This window comes from Coregonus clupeaformis, chromosome 26 (genome assembly GCF_020615455.1).
Source record: "Coregonus clupeaformis isolate EN_2021a chromosome 26, ASM2061545v1, whole genome shotgun sequence".
Classification (NCBI taxonomy): domain Eukaryota; kingdom Metazoa; phylum Chordata; class Actinopteri; order Salmoniformes; family Salmonidae; genus Coregonus; species Coregonus clupeaformis.
Genome location: NC_059217.1, coordinates 48,853,796 through 48,870,391, shown reverse-complemented (window position 1 = coordinate 48,870,391; position 16,596 = coordinate 48,853,796). Strand labels below are relative to the sequence as shown.

General features: G+C 49.4%; 1 protein-coding gene across 1 annotated transcript in view; it reads left to right on the top strand.

Annotated features, from left to right (window-relative positions):
- The first annotated feature begins 341 nt into the window (after nt 1-341).
- The window catches only part of smad3b (SMAD family member 3b), a 73,058-nt gene continuing 56,803 nt past the window's right edge, over nt 342-16,596 (top strand). The window contains exon 1 of the mRNA XM_041858240.2: nt 342-728. Within this exon, the coding sequence (XP_041714174.1) occupies nt 523-728 (206 nt within the window). The 5' untranslated portion in view covers nt 342-522. The remainder of the gene's footprint in view (nt 729-16,596) is intronic.

The window sequence follows — 16,596 nt, the reverse complement described above, 5'->3', positions numbered from 1 at the left end:
GGGGAGAAAGAAGGGGGGGAAGGAGGAGAAGGGAGGGGGGAGGGGGGAGAAGGGGGGAAAGAAGGGGGAAGAAGGGGGGAGGAGGAGAAGGAGGGGGGGCGAAGGAGAAGGGGGGTGGGGGGGAGGAGGAGAAGGGGGTGGGGAGGAGGAGAAGGGGGTGGGGGAGGAGGAGAAGGGGGTGGGGGGAGGAGGAGAAGGGGGGGGGGGAGGAGGAGAAGGGGAGGGGGGGGCGAAGGAGGAGGAGAAGGGGGTGGGGGGAGGAGGAGAAGAAGGGGGTGGGGGTCGTTCATCTGTCTGCGCCGCCCTTTATCTAAAGCACTTCACAGAAAAAGAGCCAGCCATTCAACTTGAACCGGCTGGTGCCCTGAGCGGTGGCCCAACCAACAACATTTCAAGCCTGCTAACTTTAAACAAATAACGTTTTATTTGTATTTATTTGTACTTCATTTCAGGAGGACCATATGAAGGTCTTATATCGGATTACTGAAAACTAGGTGGATTTTTACTGACCTCAATCTCAAGATGTCTATACTAATATTCACTCCCCCGATTGTGAAGAGGCTTCTAGGCTGGAAAAAGGGCGAACAGATAAATGGACAGGAAGAGAAATGGTGTGAAAAGGCAGTGAAAAGTCTTGTAAAGAAATTGAAGAAGACAGGACAGCTGGACGAGTTGGAGAAGGCTATCACGACCCAGAATATCAACACCAAATGCATTACCATACCAAGGTATCTGACTCCCCGCCGTCGCAACTCCCAGACAGGTAGCTAGCCAGCTACTTAGCTAGGCTAGCTTCTGGTTATACTGTTGTGATTTAATTTAGTTAACTAGCTAGCAACGCAAGCTACACCACCAGAAACTAGCTACTTGCTTTAACCTTATAATCATTAAAGACTACATGATGTGATCAAGAATGAGGATTCGAAATTGGCATGTGCGATTTATAGGGTGCGTTCGTAAATTCGCTCTGCATATCTACTCCGGTTTCAGAGCACTCTCGTCTGTGTGCCAGAGCGCAGAATAATTTATGAATTTACGAACGCTCAACACCCGTTGAATATGACCGGTGTCGGCAAAAAAAAGCGATTTTGAATTTTTGCCAGCAGCACAGTCACCAACACTCTGGATAACATGAAAAACAGCCTAACCAGCTCTGCTGGGGAGAGTTAAATGGTCAGAGTGATGTGTTCTCTCGTTTGTGTCTGGAAGTAGCTAGTCAACGTTAGCCGGTTGGGTGCTTGACTGCGGTTGTGAGGTCAGGACGCTCGGTCGGGCAGAGCGTCCAGTGACGCGCTCCGAGAGCGAAACGCGCTGAATTTATGAACGGACAATCTGACAACGCTCTGAATTTATGAACGCCCAGAGCGCACTAGGCACTCCAGTTTGAATTTACGAACACACCCATATTTACGTGAATGTTTTGGGGGGTTTGACTAGCCAATGTTTGTCTTACATTCGCGTCGCTAGCTAGACAGCTGTGTTTTGTGTCTGATTGCCGCGAGTCTGCAGACATCTAACGTTAGGCCTGTGTTAACTAGCTAGCCAGTGAGTCGAATTCAGCTGTGAATCTGCGCATGTTTTGGTTACTGTTTCTCTTTCTGTCAATATCACATCTCGACAATGCAGGTGACAGCAACACTGATCCTTTTGAACAGATAAAACATAATCTGTGTGTGTACATAACATTTTCATAAACCTGTTATGTCATTATAGCAGTAACTTTCACTGTGGGCTACTGTAGCTAATCTGACAGACATGCTAGTATTGTGGCATAGTATTATTATTATTATTATTATTATTATTATTATTATTATTATTATTATTATTATTATTATTATTATTATTATTATTATTATTATTATGCTAGTATTGTGTCCCTGCCCCTGTTAGTAGGAAGGGTTCTGTTTGACACGACCAAACAATACATGTCAGCCAGATAGTTATAGCTAGATAACAGACTGACATTGAGTGACTGACTGCAAACTGCAACCCAAATCCATGCTCTGTAAGTCCCTCTTATTTCAATGCCCTGCACCTCTCCCAAGTCCCCTCTGTCAGTCTGTCCGTCATGTCATGATGTCAGTCAGCAGCAGCTTTGGGGTCAGTTTGATTGGAAGTCAATCAATTCAGGAAGTCTAATTCAATAATTGAAAAAATTGCATCTATTTTCAATTATTTTTTGCAATAAACTGAAAAGGAGGAGACCCCAACCCTGGTCAGCAGTAAGTCAGTACCAGGAGAACTGGTCATGTCCCTTCCTGGCTTGTTACATTTTAAAAAAATTACCTAATGTCCTGTCCACACACGTCTTGAGACCTGAGGGCAGGGTGGCTTCAGATCCTCAAAAAGTTATACAGCTGCACCATCGAGAGCATCCTGACTGGTTGCATCACCGCCTGGTATGGCAACTGCTCGGCCTCAGACCGCAAGGCACTACAGAGGGTAGTGCGTACGGCCCAGTACATCATTGGGGCCAAGCTTCCTGCCATCCAGGACCTCTATACCAGGCGGTGTCAGAGGAAGGCCCTAAAAATAGTCAGACTCCAGCCACCTTAGTATTAGACTGTTCTCTCTGCTACCGCACGGCAAGCGGTACCGGAGCGCCATGTCTAGGTCCAAAAGGCTTCTTAACAGCTTCTACCCCCAAGCCATAAAACTCCTGAACAGCTAATCATGGCTACCCAGACTATTTGCATTGTCCACCCCACCACCTCTTTTATGCTGCTGCTACTCTCTGTTTATTATCTATGCATAGTCACTTTAACTCTACCCACATGTACATATTACCTCAACTACCTCGACTAACCTGTGCCCCCGCACATTGACTCTGTACCTGTACCCTCTGTATATAGCCTCCCTACTGTTATTTTATTTTACTGCTGCTCTTTAATTATTGTAATTTTTTTATGTTTTACTTATCAATTTTTTACTTAACACTTTTTTTTATTGAAACTGTATTGTTGGTTAAGGGCTTGTAAGTAAGCATTTCACTGTAAGGTCTTTTGTATTCCGCGCATGTGGCAAATAACATTTGATTTTATTCTGTGTGGGAGTACCTTCTGAGCCATTCACAGGACAGGACCACTGTTTAGATGGGAGAGAGAGGGAGAAAGAGGCCCTCCCCCTCACGGGGAGAGAAAGGAAGAGAGAGCGTGCCTGTGGGGAAAGTGGGATTCCCCAGATGCTGAGTCAGTGTGTGACTAGCCTAACTTTCCGTTTTGTAAATATTGTAGTGTGTGTCTGAAAATGGGATTTGTAAACAAAGGAGTCAAGGGGTTTGTGTGTGGGTGTGTCTGGCTGTGTGTGGGTGTGTCTGGCTGTGTGTGGGTGTGTCTGGCTGTGTGTGGGTGTGTCTGGCTGTGTCTGGTATTGCAACAACCCCAGTTTAAACCAGGGGTTAGAACCTACATTATTTCCCAATAATTTCGTTCTGAACAGAAACACAACTTTTTTTTCGTGTTATTTCGACCAGCAAAAATAAAGTTCTGAACCGGTTCGACCCCCCCCCCCCAAAAAAAGTACCAGTTTATATCGTTATTTCCTGTATCTGTTTTAACCTGTGAAATCAAAGGTTTGTTGCATTTAGCTCATTAAATGACTTCACCAATCAGTGTGGATAGAGCAGCCAAGCTAGTTGTTTACATGCGCGATGGACAGATGAGTGTCGCCTATGGCGCAAGATCGGACTGAAATGTTGCAGTTGGGGAGAGAGCAGAGGGTTGAGGAGGGGGCTTGAAGCACTGGGCATCTTGTTATGACGTTGCATTATCTGAATTAGGTCCACAGAATTAGACCTAGGAGGAGCGGCTTTTTATGGAGGAATGTCCTTTGAGCTAGCTAGCTAAGAGGCTAGATAACAAGGGTGCAGAGCAGCACCAGAATTAAAAACACGTCTTACATTTTTATAGTTAATAAATCCAACGTGAATTGTGATGACTAGGCCTATAGTATCCTTAACTAGCATTGAAAACGTTAATCCATTCTTCTCTAGCTAATAAAACATCTCTCCCTATCTTCTGAATCAAGCTTGTAACATCAGTACAGTATCCTATGCTTCGGAGGGGGGAGGGGCTACAGTAGCCTATGCTTCGGAGGGGGGAGGGGCTACAGTAGCCTATGCTTCGGAGGGGGGAGGGCTACAGTAGCCTATGCATCGGAAGGGGGGAGGGGCTACAGTATCCTATGCTCCGGAGGGGGGAGGGGCTACAGTAGAATATGCTCCGGATGGGGGAGGGGCTACAGTAGCATATGCTCCGGAGAGGGGAGGGCTACAGTAGACAATGCTCCGGAGGGGGGAGGGGCTACATTAGCCTATGCTCCGGAGGGGGGAGGGGCTAAAGTAGCCTGTGCTCCGGAGGGGGGAGGGGCTACAGTAGCCTATGCTCTGGAGGGGGGGGGCTACAGTAGCCTATGCTTCGGAGGGGGAGGGGCTACAGTAGCCTTTGCTTCGGAGGGGGGAGGGGCTACAGTAGCCTTTGCTTCGGAGGGGGGAGGGGCTACAGTAGCCTTTGCTGCGGAGGGGGGAGGGGCTACAGTAGCCTATGCTTCAGAGGGGGGAGGGGCTACAGTAGCCTATGCTGCGGAGGGGGGAGGGGCTACAGTAGCCTTTGCTGCGGAGGGGGGAGGGGCTACAGTAGCCTATGCTTCAGAGGGGGGAGGGGCTACAGTAGCCTATGCTGCGGAGGGGGGAGGGGCTACAGTAGCCTGAACACACACTGGCAAATATTTTCAGCTTGCAGGCAGACACTGGAAAACGTTTCTGAGTGACAGAGTGAGGGTTTGCATAGGCGTTTTGTTGTGGGACTAGAAAAAAATGTCTGGAACGTAAAATTGGTGGGGTTGGCGGGGGCCGTGGTCTGTGGGGTTGGTGGTGGTTAGCCTTAGTAGAGCAGGGAGGTTGTGGGGCGTGGGTTAGACGTTATCCCCATCAGGGCCGGGAGGTTGTGGTTAGGGTGTGGGGCGTGGGTTAGACGTTATCCCCATCAGGGCCGGGAGGTTGTGGTTAGGGTGTGGGGCGTGGGTTAGGCGTTATCCCCATCAGGGCCGGGAGGTTGTGGTTAGGGTGTGGGGCGTGGGTTAGACGTTATCCCCATCAGGGCCGGGAGGTTGTGGTTAGGGTGTGGGGCGTGGGTTAGACGGTATCCCCATCAGGGCCGGGAGGTTGTGGTTAGGGTGTGGGGCGTGGGTTAGACGTTATCCCCATCAGGGCCGGGAGGTTGTGGTTAGGGTGTGGGGCGTGGGTTAGACGTTATTCCCATCAGGGCCGGGAGGTTGTGGTTAGGGTGTGGGGCGTGGGTTAGACGTTATCCCCATCAGGGCCGGGAGGTTGTGGTTAGGGTGTGGGGCGTGGGTTAGACGTTATCCCGATCACGGCCGGGAGGGTCCCTCCCTATCTGCAGACTGGAATGATAATAATAAGTCTGTGTGAGAGACAACAAGCCTTCCCTGTTCTGCTGCTGACCTCTGACCTGCTGCTGACCTCTGTTCTGCAGCTGTCCTCTGTCCTGCTGAAGACCTCTGTCCTGCTGTTGACCTCTGTCCTGCTCCTGTCCTCTGTCCTGCTCCTGTCCTCTGTCCTGCTCCTGTCCTCTGACCTGCTGCTGACCTCTGTCCTGCTGCTGACCTCTGTCCTGCTGCTGACCTCTGACCTGCTGCTGTCCTCTGTCCTGCTTGATTTTATTTTATTAGGATCTCTTTTAGTCCTCATTTGGACTAATCTTCCAAGAGTCTTTAAACATTAAAATACAAATTATAACAATCACATTTAACACACTGTTACAAATACCCTGACATATTGAACAGATAAATACTCTTAACAGTCTGAAAAGATAGATTGGTTCCTTCATCTACCATACAGTGCCTTGCAAAAGTATTCAACCCCCTTGGCGTTTTTACTATTTTGTTGTATTACAACCTGTAATTTAAATTGATTTTTATTTGGATTTCATGTAACGGACATACACAAAATAGTCCAAATTGGTGAAGTGGAATGAAAAAAATTACTTGTTTCAAAAAAATAAAAAAAATGAATAAGGAACAAGTGGTGTGTGCATATGTATTCACCCCCTTTGCTATGAAGCCCCTAAATAAGATCTGGTGCAACCAATTACCTTCAGAAGTCACATAATTAGATTGCACACAGGTGGACTTTATTTAACTAAGTGTCACATTATCTGTCACATGATCTCAGTATATATACACCTGTTCTGAAAGGCCCCAGAGTCTGCAACACCACTAAGCAAGGGGCACCATCAAGCAAGTGGCACCATGAAGACCAAGGAGCTCTCCAAACAGGTCAGGGACAAAGTTGTGGAGAAGTACAGATCAGGGTTGGGTTATAAAAATATATCCAACACTTTGAACGTCCCACGGAGCACTATTTTAAATCCATTATTAAAAAATTGAAAGAATATGGCACCACAACAAACCTGCCAAGAGAGGGCCGCCCACCAAAACTCACGGACCAGGCAAGGAGGGCTTTAATCAGAGGCAACAAAGACCAAAGACCAAAGATAACCCTGAAGGAGCTGCAAAGCTCCACAGCGGAGATCGGAGTATCTGTCCATAGGACCACTTTAAGCCATACACTCCACAGAGCTGGGCTTTACGGAAGAGTGGCCAGAAAAAAGCCATTGCTTCAAGAAAAATCCCCCCCAAAATCAATTTTAATTCATAGGATAAAGTAATCCTTCTACCCCCCCCTGTTATGATTTACCAGTATTAGAACCCAAATGCAGACAAGTACACCAAGCCAGAGAAGGTTTAACAGGTTTATTTAAAATGTTCAATAGTCCAGGTTTCCAATAATAGGGGAAGAGCAAGTCCAGGTTACAGGGAGGGTAACAGATCCAGGTCAGGGCAGGTGTGGTACCGTAATGTCCTAGTGTCCGTGGTGAGTCCAAAAGAGAGGTCCGGTAGTGGAGAGCAGGATGGTGGTGGCAGGAGTGAAGCGGAGGCAGGAGTCAGGTTCCAAATATCTGTGGCACAGGAGAAAAAGTAAATAGAACAGGCCAAAACACAAAGAGCAAAAATAAACAGGTTGAGTCGGCAGCGAGACTAACATGGTCGTCTTGACTATGATCTGACGATGAGTGGTAAGTTTGACCGGGTCTTAAAGGCTGAGGTGATCATGGTGAATGAGCTGCAGCTGGAACCCTGACTCCCGCACACCAGACTTCACTCCTGCAATCAAGGACAGACAGAGGGGAGGGAGAGAGCAGAGAGAGAGCTACCTAGCAGCAGTAGGCCTAACAGTACCCCCTCTACGGACGCCACCTGGCGGCCGGCCGGGGTTTATCGGGATGTAACCTATGAAACTCTCGGACCAGAGCAGGATCCACAATGAAGCTCCTGGGCACCCAGGAACGTTCCTCAGGACCATAACCCTCCCAATCCACCAGGTACTGGAAACCACGACCCCGGCGGCGAACATCCAGAAGTCGCCGGACAGTGTAGACCGGACCCCCACCCACGATCCTGGGCGGAGGAGGGGGACGAGAGGGCGGGCACAGAGGGCTAACCGACACAGGCTTAATCTGGGAAACATGAAAGGTGGAATGAACCCGTAGGGAGGCAGGAAGCTGTAGCTTAACCGCGCAGGGGTTAACAATAGACAGTATCTTGAACGGTCCTATAAACGAGGCGCCATCTTCTTAGACTCCACCTTCAATGGAAGGTCCCGTGACTTCAGCCATACCTCTTGACCAGGAGAGTAACCGGGGAGCCTGGGACCGGTGACGGTTGGCTTGCCTCTGCATGTACGCCGAAGCCCGGGACAGAGCTACCCTGGCCTTCCTCCAGACCTTGAAGCAGCGGCGCATGTGGGACTGCACCGAGGTACCGCCAGTTCCCTCTCTTGAGAAGGGAACAGGGAGGTTGATAACCCAGAGCACACAGAAAAGGAGACAAACCAGAGGAAGCGTTAGTCAAGGTGTTATGAGCATATTCCACCCAGGGGAGCATGGAGCTCCATGACCCAGGGTTAGACCCTGTGACACAGCGAAGAGCGGTCTCCATCTCCTGGTTCGCTCTCTCGGCTTGCCCGTTGGTCTGGGGGTGATATCCAGAGGACAGGCTGGATGTAATGCCCAAAGCTTTACAGAAAGCTTTCCACACCTGGGAGACAAACTGGGGACCCCTGTCAGAGACAATATCCGTGGGTAGACCATGAGAGCGGAACACATGTTCAACCAAAATATCAGCCGTCTCTCTGGCAGTGGGCAGTTTAGGTAGGGCCAAAAAATGAGCGAACTTAGAAAAAGCGATCAATCACCGTAAGAATTACAGTCTTTCCAGACGAGGGGGAAGTCCAGTGACAAAATCCATAGCGATATGCGACCAGGGCCGGCTGGGTATAGGTAGAGGTCGTAGATGACCAGCGCTGGCCTGGGTGGAGTTCTTACTTCGTGCACATACCGTACAAGCAGCAATGAAGGCTCGAGTGTCCGCCTCCATCGTGGCCCACCAGAACTTCCGTCGCACAAAGTCAAGGGTCCGCGAAACTCCAGGGTGACAGGTAAGGGGAGACAAGTGAGCCCACTGAAGTACCTGGGAGCGAGCAGACTCAGGGACAAACATCCGGTTAGGAGGACCCCTCCCAGGGTCAGCTTGATGATGTTGAGCCTGTCTAACAATCCCCTCGATGTCACATGTGACGACCGCAATACTGCAGGTAGGAGGCAAAATGGGTTCAGGGTTACTACCAGTATCAACAGCCGAATGAACACGAGACAGGGCGTCAGGCTTGACGTTGCGTGACCCAGGACGGTAAGACAGAGAAAAATTGAATCTCCCAAAAAATAGTGCCCACCTGGCTTGACGGGGGTTGAGCTGCTTCGCTGACTGGAGGTAAGCCAGATTCTTATGATCCGTCCAAACGATGAAGGGTTGTTCCGCCCCCTCCAACCAATGTCGCCACTCCTCGAGAGCCAGCTTAACGGCGAGCAGTTCACGATTGCCAACATCATAATTCCTCTCTGCCTGAGAAAGTTTCCTTGAGAGAAAAGCACAGGGATGCAGTTTGTTATCTTCAGGAGAACGCTGTGACAACACCGCACCTACCCCAGTGTCGGATGCATCCACCTCCACGACAAACTGGCGGTCGGGGTCCGGCTGCATCAGAATGGGAGCCGAGGCGAAGCGATGTTTCAGTTCTTCGAACGCTGATTCGGCCCCTTCATTCCAAGCGAACGGTCGTGAGATGGAGGTGAGAGCGGTGAGTGGCGCCGCAATGCGGCTGTAGTCCTTGATGAACCTCCTATAGAAGTTCGCAAACCCCAGAAATCGTTGAAGTTGTTTGCGGGTAGAGGGGGCTGGCCAGTCCGTGACAGCAGAGATCTTAGCTGGGTCCATCCGCAACTCCCCCTGAGCGATGATGTAACCCAAAAAAGAGGTCTCAGACACATGAAATTCACATTTCTCCATCTTCACAAACAGTTTGTTCTCCAACAACCTTTGCAACACCTGGCGCACATGCAGTTCATGTTCCTGGGAGGACTGAGAAAATCAAGATATCATCCAGATAGACAAAAACAAACCGATTCAACATGTCCCGAAGGACATCATTGACTAGTGCCTGAAAAACAGCAGGGGCATTAGACAACCCAAAAGGCATAACCAGATACTCAAAATGTCCCAAGGGTGTGTTGAAGGCAGTCTTCCATTCATCACCTTTACGAATGCGCACCAGGTGATACGCATTTCGTAGATCCAGTTTCGTAAAGATGGTAGCACCATGAAGGAGGGAAAAGCAGAATTAATCAAAGGCAGAGAATACTTGTTCTTAATGGTGATGTTGTTAAGTCCACGGTAATCAATACAGGGTCTGAGGGTCTTATCCTTCTTAGCAACAAAAAAGAATCCCGCTCCTACAGGTGACGAGGAAGGACGCATAATACCTGCCGCCAAGGAGTCCCGAATGTAGTTCTCCATAGCCTCCGTCTCCGGCCGGGAGAGATTGTACAGGCGACTGCTGGGGAGCGGGGCTCCTGGCTGGAGGTCAATGGCACAGTCGTAAGGCCGGTGAGGAGGAAGAGAAGTAGCTCTGTGTTTGCAGAAAACGGATGCCAGGTCATGATACACGTCAGGAACATTAGAAAGATCCATGGACTCCAGTGGAGGTCGAGGCACAGTACTGGCAGGAGTCAGAGCAGAACACAAACAATTCACATGACAAAATGTGCTCCATGAAACAATTCTACCTGTCACCCAATCAATGTGTGGATTGTGTCTTATGAGCCAGGGGATACCAAGGACCAGAGGGGTCTGTGGGCAGTCGATAATATGGAATTGAATGTTCTCCTGATGATTTCCCGACACTCTAAGACAAACAGGAACAGTCTGATGGGTAATATGGGTCAACAATTGTCCATTCAGACCCTTAGCCTGCAGCGGACAGTCCATAGGAACAGTCTCCAAATCCATTTGTTGAACCCACTCTCTATCCAAAAAGCTTTCGTCTGCACCAGAGTCAATCAGCGCACTAACAGAGAGATTCTGGAACTGCCACTGGAGGGATGCCTGGAGCAGAATGCGGGGAGAAGAGGAAGAATCCGCTGCTCGGCTCACCAAAACTTCTCCCATTAATGATGAGCCGGCCCTTTTCCCCGGACGAACTGGGCAGGAAGGAACGAAATGACCAGCTTCTCCACAATACAGGCAGACCCGAGCCTGAATGCGACGTGCACGCTCCTCTGAGGACAACCGTGCACGACCCACCTCCATGGCTCGGGTTCAGTGCTCCTCGTATCGACTCGGGAAGACACGGCTTTCTCCGTAGGGAAGATGCGGGGAGGAGTTTGTTGATGACAGACAGGTTGCTTGGAACTAACACTCCTCTCCCGGCGACGCTCCCGAATCCGATTATCCAACCTGATGGTGAGTGAAATAAGATTATCCAGCGTAGGCGATTCATCATATGACACCAATTCATCTTTTAAAGTCTCAGACAAAGCATTGATGAACACTCCTTGTAATGCCTCGTCATTCCAACCACTCACTGCTGCTAAAGTCCGAAACTCCACTGCCATCTCCGCCACACTGCGAGCCCCCTGCCGAAGAGAAAACAACCGTTTCGCAGCCTCCTTGCCTCGTACGGGGTGGTCAAAAACCTTCCTCATCTCAGTGGTGAAGACAACGTAAGCGTTGCAAATGTCTGACTGACTCTCCCAGACCGCGGATCCCCAGGCACGAGCGGAACCGCTAGTAGAGTTGATAAGGTAGGCAATACGGGCTCTTTCTGAGGCGTAGGTGAGGGGCTGTTGTTCAAACACTAACGAGCATTGAGTCAAAAAATCGCCACAGGTTCCCATGTTCCCGTCATAGCGCTCTGGAGCAGGAACAAAAGGCTCTCTGATCTGGGCTGAAGGGGTAGTAAGGGCAGACACTTGATTGGTGAGTAATTGAACCTGATTAAGCAGCACCTGACTGTCCTCAGCAATCGTCTTAAACAGGGTATCATGTTGGCCAAGTAAAATGCCCTGATTGGCTATGGCAGTCCAAATTTGAGTGCACTCTGGGGTGGTATCCAAGCTACTGTCTGCTGGGTTCATGATGGTCAGATCATACTGTTATGATTTACCAGTATTAGAACCCAAATGCAGACAAGTACACCAAGCCAGAGAAGGTTTAACAGGTTTATTTAAAATGTTCAATAGTCCAGGTTTCCAATAATAGGGGGAAGAGCAAGTCCAGGTTACAGGGAGGGTAACAGATCCAGGTCAGGGCAGGTGTGGTACCGTAATGTCCTAGTGTCCGTGGTGAGTCCAAAAGAGAGGTCCGGTAGTGGAGAGCAGGATGGTGGTGGCAGGAGTGAAGCGGAGGCAGGAGTCAGGTTCCAAATATCTGTGGCACAGGAGAAAAAGTAAATAGAACAGGCCAAAACACAAAGAGCAAAAATAAACAGGTTGAGTCGGCAGCGAGACTAACATGGTCGTCTTGACTATGATCTGACGATGAGTGGTAAGTTTGACCGGGTCTTAAAGGCTGAGGTGATCATGGTGAATGAGCTGCAGCTGGAACCCTGACTCCCGCACACCAGACTTCACTCCTGCAATCAAGGACAGACAGAGGGGAGGAGAGAGCAGAGAGAGAGCTACCTAGCAGCAGTAGGCCTAACACCCCCTTACCCCAACCCACCGCCCCCCGCCCCCCAATAAAAAAAATATTCGCTCTGGATAAGAGCGTCTGCTAAATGACGTAAATGTAATGTAAATGTAATTCCAGGTTGTAAGGCAACAAAATAGTAAAAATGCCAAGGGGGTGAATACTTTTGCAAGCCACTGTAGTCCTGCACAACCTTCCAATTTATTAAATTGAAATGGTTCTAAAGTATTTTTTAGAATGTTTCTGGTTTGCTCAGATAAATTATTCAATTTCTTTTTTACGCTGAATCTAATTGTTATTTTGCCTGTTTCTCTTTTCTGTCTGGATAACACAGATGGTGGACAATCTATTCCTAGTATTGACTGAATGTCTGTCTCTTACCAACTGAATACTGTTGTGAATGGGGTTTGGAAATTTTTAAATGGCATACATTGTGAAAAAAAATAAGCATGTTTTTTTCAATTATCTTGTTGATTGGGGACCATTCAAGAGCATTGTCCATGACTACAACAGAATAATCATATCTCCACCTTAAAACAATCCTTGCTGCTTTGTTCTGTACAATCTGTAGCCTCCTACTCTCACTTGCTGATGCATTTCCCTGACTCCCAATTAATGCTTGGGTTGTTTGCTTTCCCAGTAAATATACAGTGGGGGAAAAAAAGTATTTAGTCAGCCACCAATTGTGCAAGTTCTCCCACTTAAAAAGATGAGAGAGGCCTGTAATTTTCATCATAGGTACACGTCAACTATGACAGACAAAATGAGAAAAAATCCAGAAAATCACATTGTAGGATTTTTAATGAATTTATTTGCAAATTATGTAGGCTGTCTCGTCATTGTTGGTAATCAGGCCTACTACTGTTGTCGTCTGCAACATGATGATTGAGTTGGAGGCGTGCGTGGCCATGCAGTCATGGGTGAACAGGGAGTACAAAAGAGGAGAGGATTGGAAAGAAGGAGGCAGAGAGAAATTAGTCAAAGGTAGACGTAGGGAGGTTGAAGTCACCCAGAACTGTGAGGGGTGAGCCATCCTCAGGAAAGGAACTAATCAAGGCGTCAAGCTCATTGATGAACTCTCCAAGGGAACCTGGAGGGTCTCGCTCTCCTCCAACACTACTCACTCTGCACCTACTCAGATGGTAATGCGCCGTCGCAACCTTCGCTCTCTCTCTCCCGCTACTCTCTCCTCTTCCATCCTATCATCTCTTCCCTCTGCTCAATCCTTCTCCCTCCAATCTCCTGATTCTGCCTCCTCAACCCTCCTCTCCTCCCTTTCTGCATCCTTTGACTCTCTATGTCCCCTATCCTCCCGGCCGGCTCGGTCCTCCCCTCCTGCTCCGTGGCTTGACGACTCATTGCGAGCTCACAGAACAGGGCTCCGGGCAGCCGAGCGGAAATGGAGGAAAACTAGACTCCCTGCGAACCTGGCATCTTTTCACTCCCTCCTCTCTACATTTTCTTCATCTGTTTCTGCTGCTAAAGCCACTTTCTACCACTCTAAATTCCAAGCATCTGCCTCAAATGACACTGCTGGTCCTGCTCACACTGCCCTACCCTATGCTTTGACTTCTTTCTCCCCTCTCTCTCCAGATGAAATCTTTCGACTTGTGACGGCCGGCCGCCCAACAACCTGCCCGCTTGACCCTATCCCCTCCTCTCTTCTCCAGACCATCTCCGGTGACCTTCTCCCTTACCTCACCTCGCTCATCAACTCATCCTTGACCGCTGGCTATGTCCCTTCCGTCTTCAAGAGAGCGAGAGTTGCACCCCTTCTCAAAAAACCAACACTCGATCCCTCTGATGTCAACAACTACAGACCAGTATCCCTTCTTTCTTTTCTCTCCAAAACTCTTGAGCGTGCCGTCTTTAGCCAACCCTCTTGCTATCTCTCTCAGAATGACCTTCTTGATCCAAACCAGTCAGGTTTCAAGACTGGTCATTCAACTGAGACTGCTCTTCTCTGTGTCACGGAGGCTCTCCGCACTGCTAAAGCTAACTCTCTCTCCTCTGCTCTTGTCCTTCTAGACCTGTCTGCTGCCTTTGATACTGTGAACCATCAGATCCTCCTCTCCACCCTCTCCGAGTTGGGCATCTCCGGCGCTGCTCACTCTTGGATTGCGTCCTACCTGACCGGTCGCTCCTACCAAGTGGCGTGGCGAGAATCTGTCTCCGCACCACGTGCTCTCACCACTGGTGTCCCCCAGGGCTCAGTTCTAGGCCCTCTCCTATTCTCGCTATACACCAAGTCACTTGGCTCTGTCATATCCTCACATGGCCTCTCCTATCATTGCTACGCAGACGACACACAACTAATCTTCTCCTTTCCCCCTTCTGATAACCAGGTGGCGAATCGCATCTCTGCATGTCTGGCAGACATATCAGTGTGGATGTCGGATCACCACCTCAAGCTGAACCTCGGCAAGACGGAGCTGCTCTTCCTCCTGGGAAAGGACTGCCCGCTCCATGATCTCGCCATCACGGTTGATAACTCCATTGTGTCCTCCTCCCAGAGTGCGAAGAGCCTTGGCGTGACCCTGGACAACACCCTGTCGTTCTCCGCTAACATCAAGGCGGTGACCCGATCCTGTAGGTTCATGCTCTACAACATTCGGAGAGTACGACTCTACCTTACACAGGAAGCGGCACAGGTCCTAATCCAGGCACTTGTCATCTCCCGTCTGGATTACTGCAACTCGCTGTTGGCTGGGCTCCCTGCCTGTGCCATTAAACCCCTACAACTCATCCAGAATGCCGCAGCCCGTCTGGTGTTCAACCTTCCCAAGTTCTCTCATGTCACCCCGCTCCTCCGCACACACCACTGGCTTCCAGTTGAAGCTCGCATCTGCTACAAGACCATGGTGCTTGCCTACGGAGCTGTGAGGGGAACGGCACTTCCATACCTTCAGGCTCTGATCAGTCCCTACACCCAAACAAGGGCATTGCGTTCATCCACCTCTGGCCTGCTGGCCCCCCTACCTCTGCGGAAGCACAGTTCCCGCTCAGCCCAGTCAAAACTGTTCGCTGCTCTGGCACCCCAATGGTGGAACAAGCTCCCTCACGACGCCAGGACAGCGGAGTCACTCACCACCTTCCGGAGACACTTGAAACCCCACCTCTTTAAGGAATACCTGGGATAGGATAAAGTAATCCTTCTACCCCCCCTTACCCCACCCCACCCCCTCAAAAAAAAAAAAAATTTGTAAGTCGCTCTGGATAAGAGCGTCTGCTAAATGACGTAAATGTAATGTAAATGTAGAGGTGATAAGATCCTTAACTAGCCTCTCAAAGTACTTCATGATGACAGAAGTGAGTGCTACGGGGCGATATTTCAGTTACCTTTTGCATTCTGGGGTACATGAACAATGGTAGACATCTTGAAGCAAGTGGGGAGAGCAGACTGAGGAAGGGAGAGATTGAATATGTCCGTAAACACTCCAGCCAGCTGGTCTGCGCATGCTCTGAGGACGAGGCTAGGGATGCCGTCTGGGCCGGCAGCCTTGTGAGGGTTAACACGCTTAAATGTCTTACTCGCGTCGGCCACGGAGAACGAAAGCCCACAGTCCTTGGGAGCTGGCCACGTCGGTGGCACTGCGTTATCCTCAAAGCGGGAGAAGAAGGTGTTTAGCTTGTCCGGGAGCAAGACGTCGGTGTCCGCGACGTGGCTGGTTTTCCCTTTGTAGTCCGTGATTGTCTGTAGACCCTGCCACATACGTCTTGTGTCTGAGCCATTGAATTGCAACTCCACTTTGTCTCTATACTGATGTTTTGCCTGTTTGGTTGCCTTACGGAGGGAATATCTACACTGTTTGTATTCAACCATCTTCCCAGTCACCTTGCCATGGTTAAATGCGGTGGTTCGCGCTTTCAGTTTTGCAAGAATCCTGCCGTCTATCCACAGTTTCTGGTTTGGGTAGGTTTTAATAGTCACAGTGGGAAGAACATCCCATAAACACTTCCTGATGAACTCAGTGTCTGTGCATACACCAATGTTATTCTCAGAGGCAACCCGGAACATATCCCAGTCCGCATGATCAAAACAATCTTGAAATATGGATTCCGATTGGTCAGACCAGTGTTGAATAGACCTTAGCACGGGTACTTCCTGTTTGAGTTTCTGCCTATAGGAAGGGAGGATCAGAATGGAGTCATGATCTGATTTGCCGAAGGTAGGGCGGGGGAGGGCCTTGTAGGCATCCCGGAAGGGGAAGTAGCAGTGGTTGAGCATTTTTTCAGCGCGAGTACTACAGTCAATGTGGTGATAGAACTTCGGTAGCGTTTTCCTCAAATTTGCTTTGTTCAAATCCCCAGCTACAATAAATGCGGCCTCAGGATATGTGGTTTCCAGTTTGCACAAAGTCCAGTGTAGTTCCTTGAGGGTCGTCGTGGTATCAGCTTGAGGGGGAATATACACGGCTGGGACTACTGAATTTTCTTGGGAGGTAATACGGTCGACAATTGATTGTGAGGGATTCTAGGTCGGGTGAACAAAAA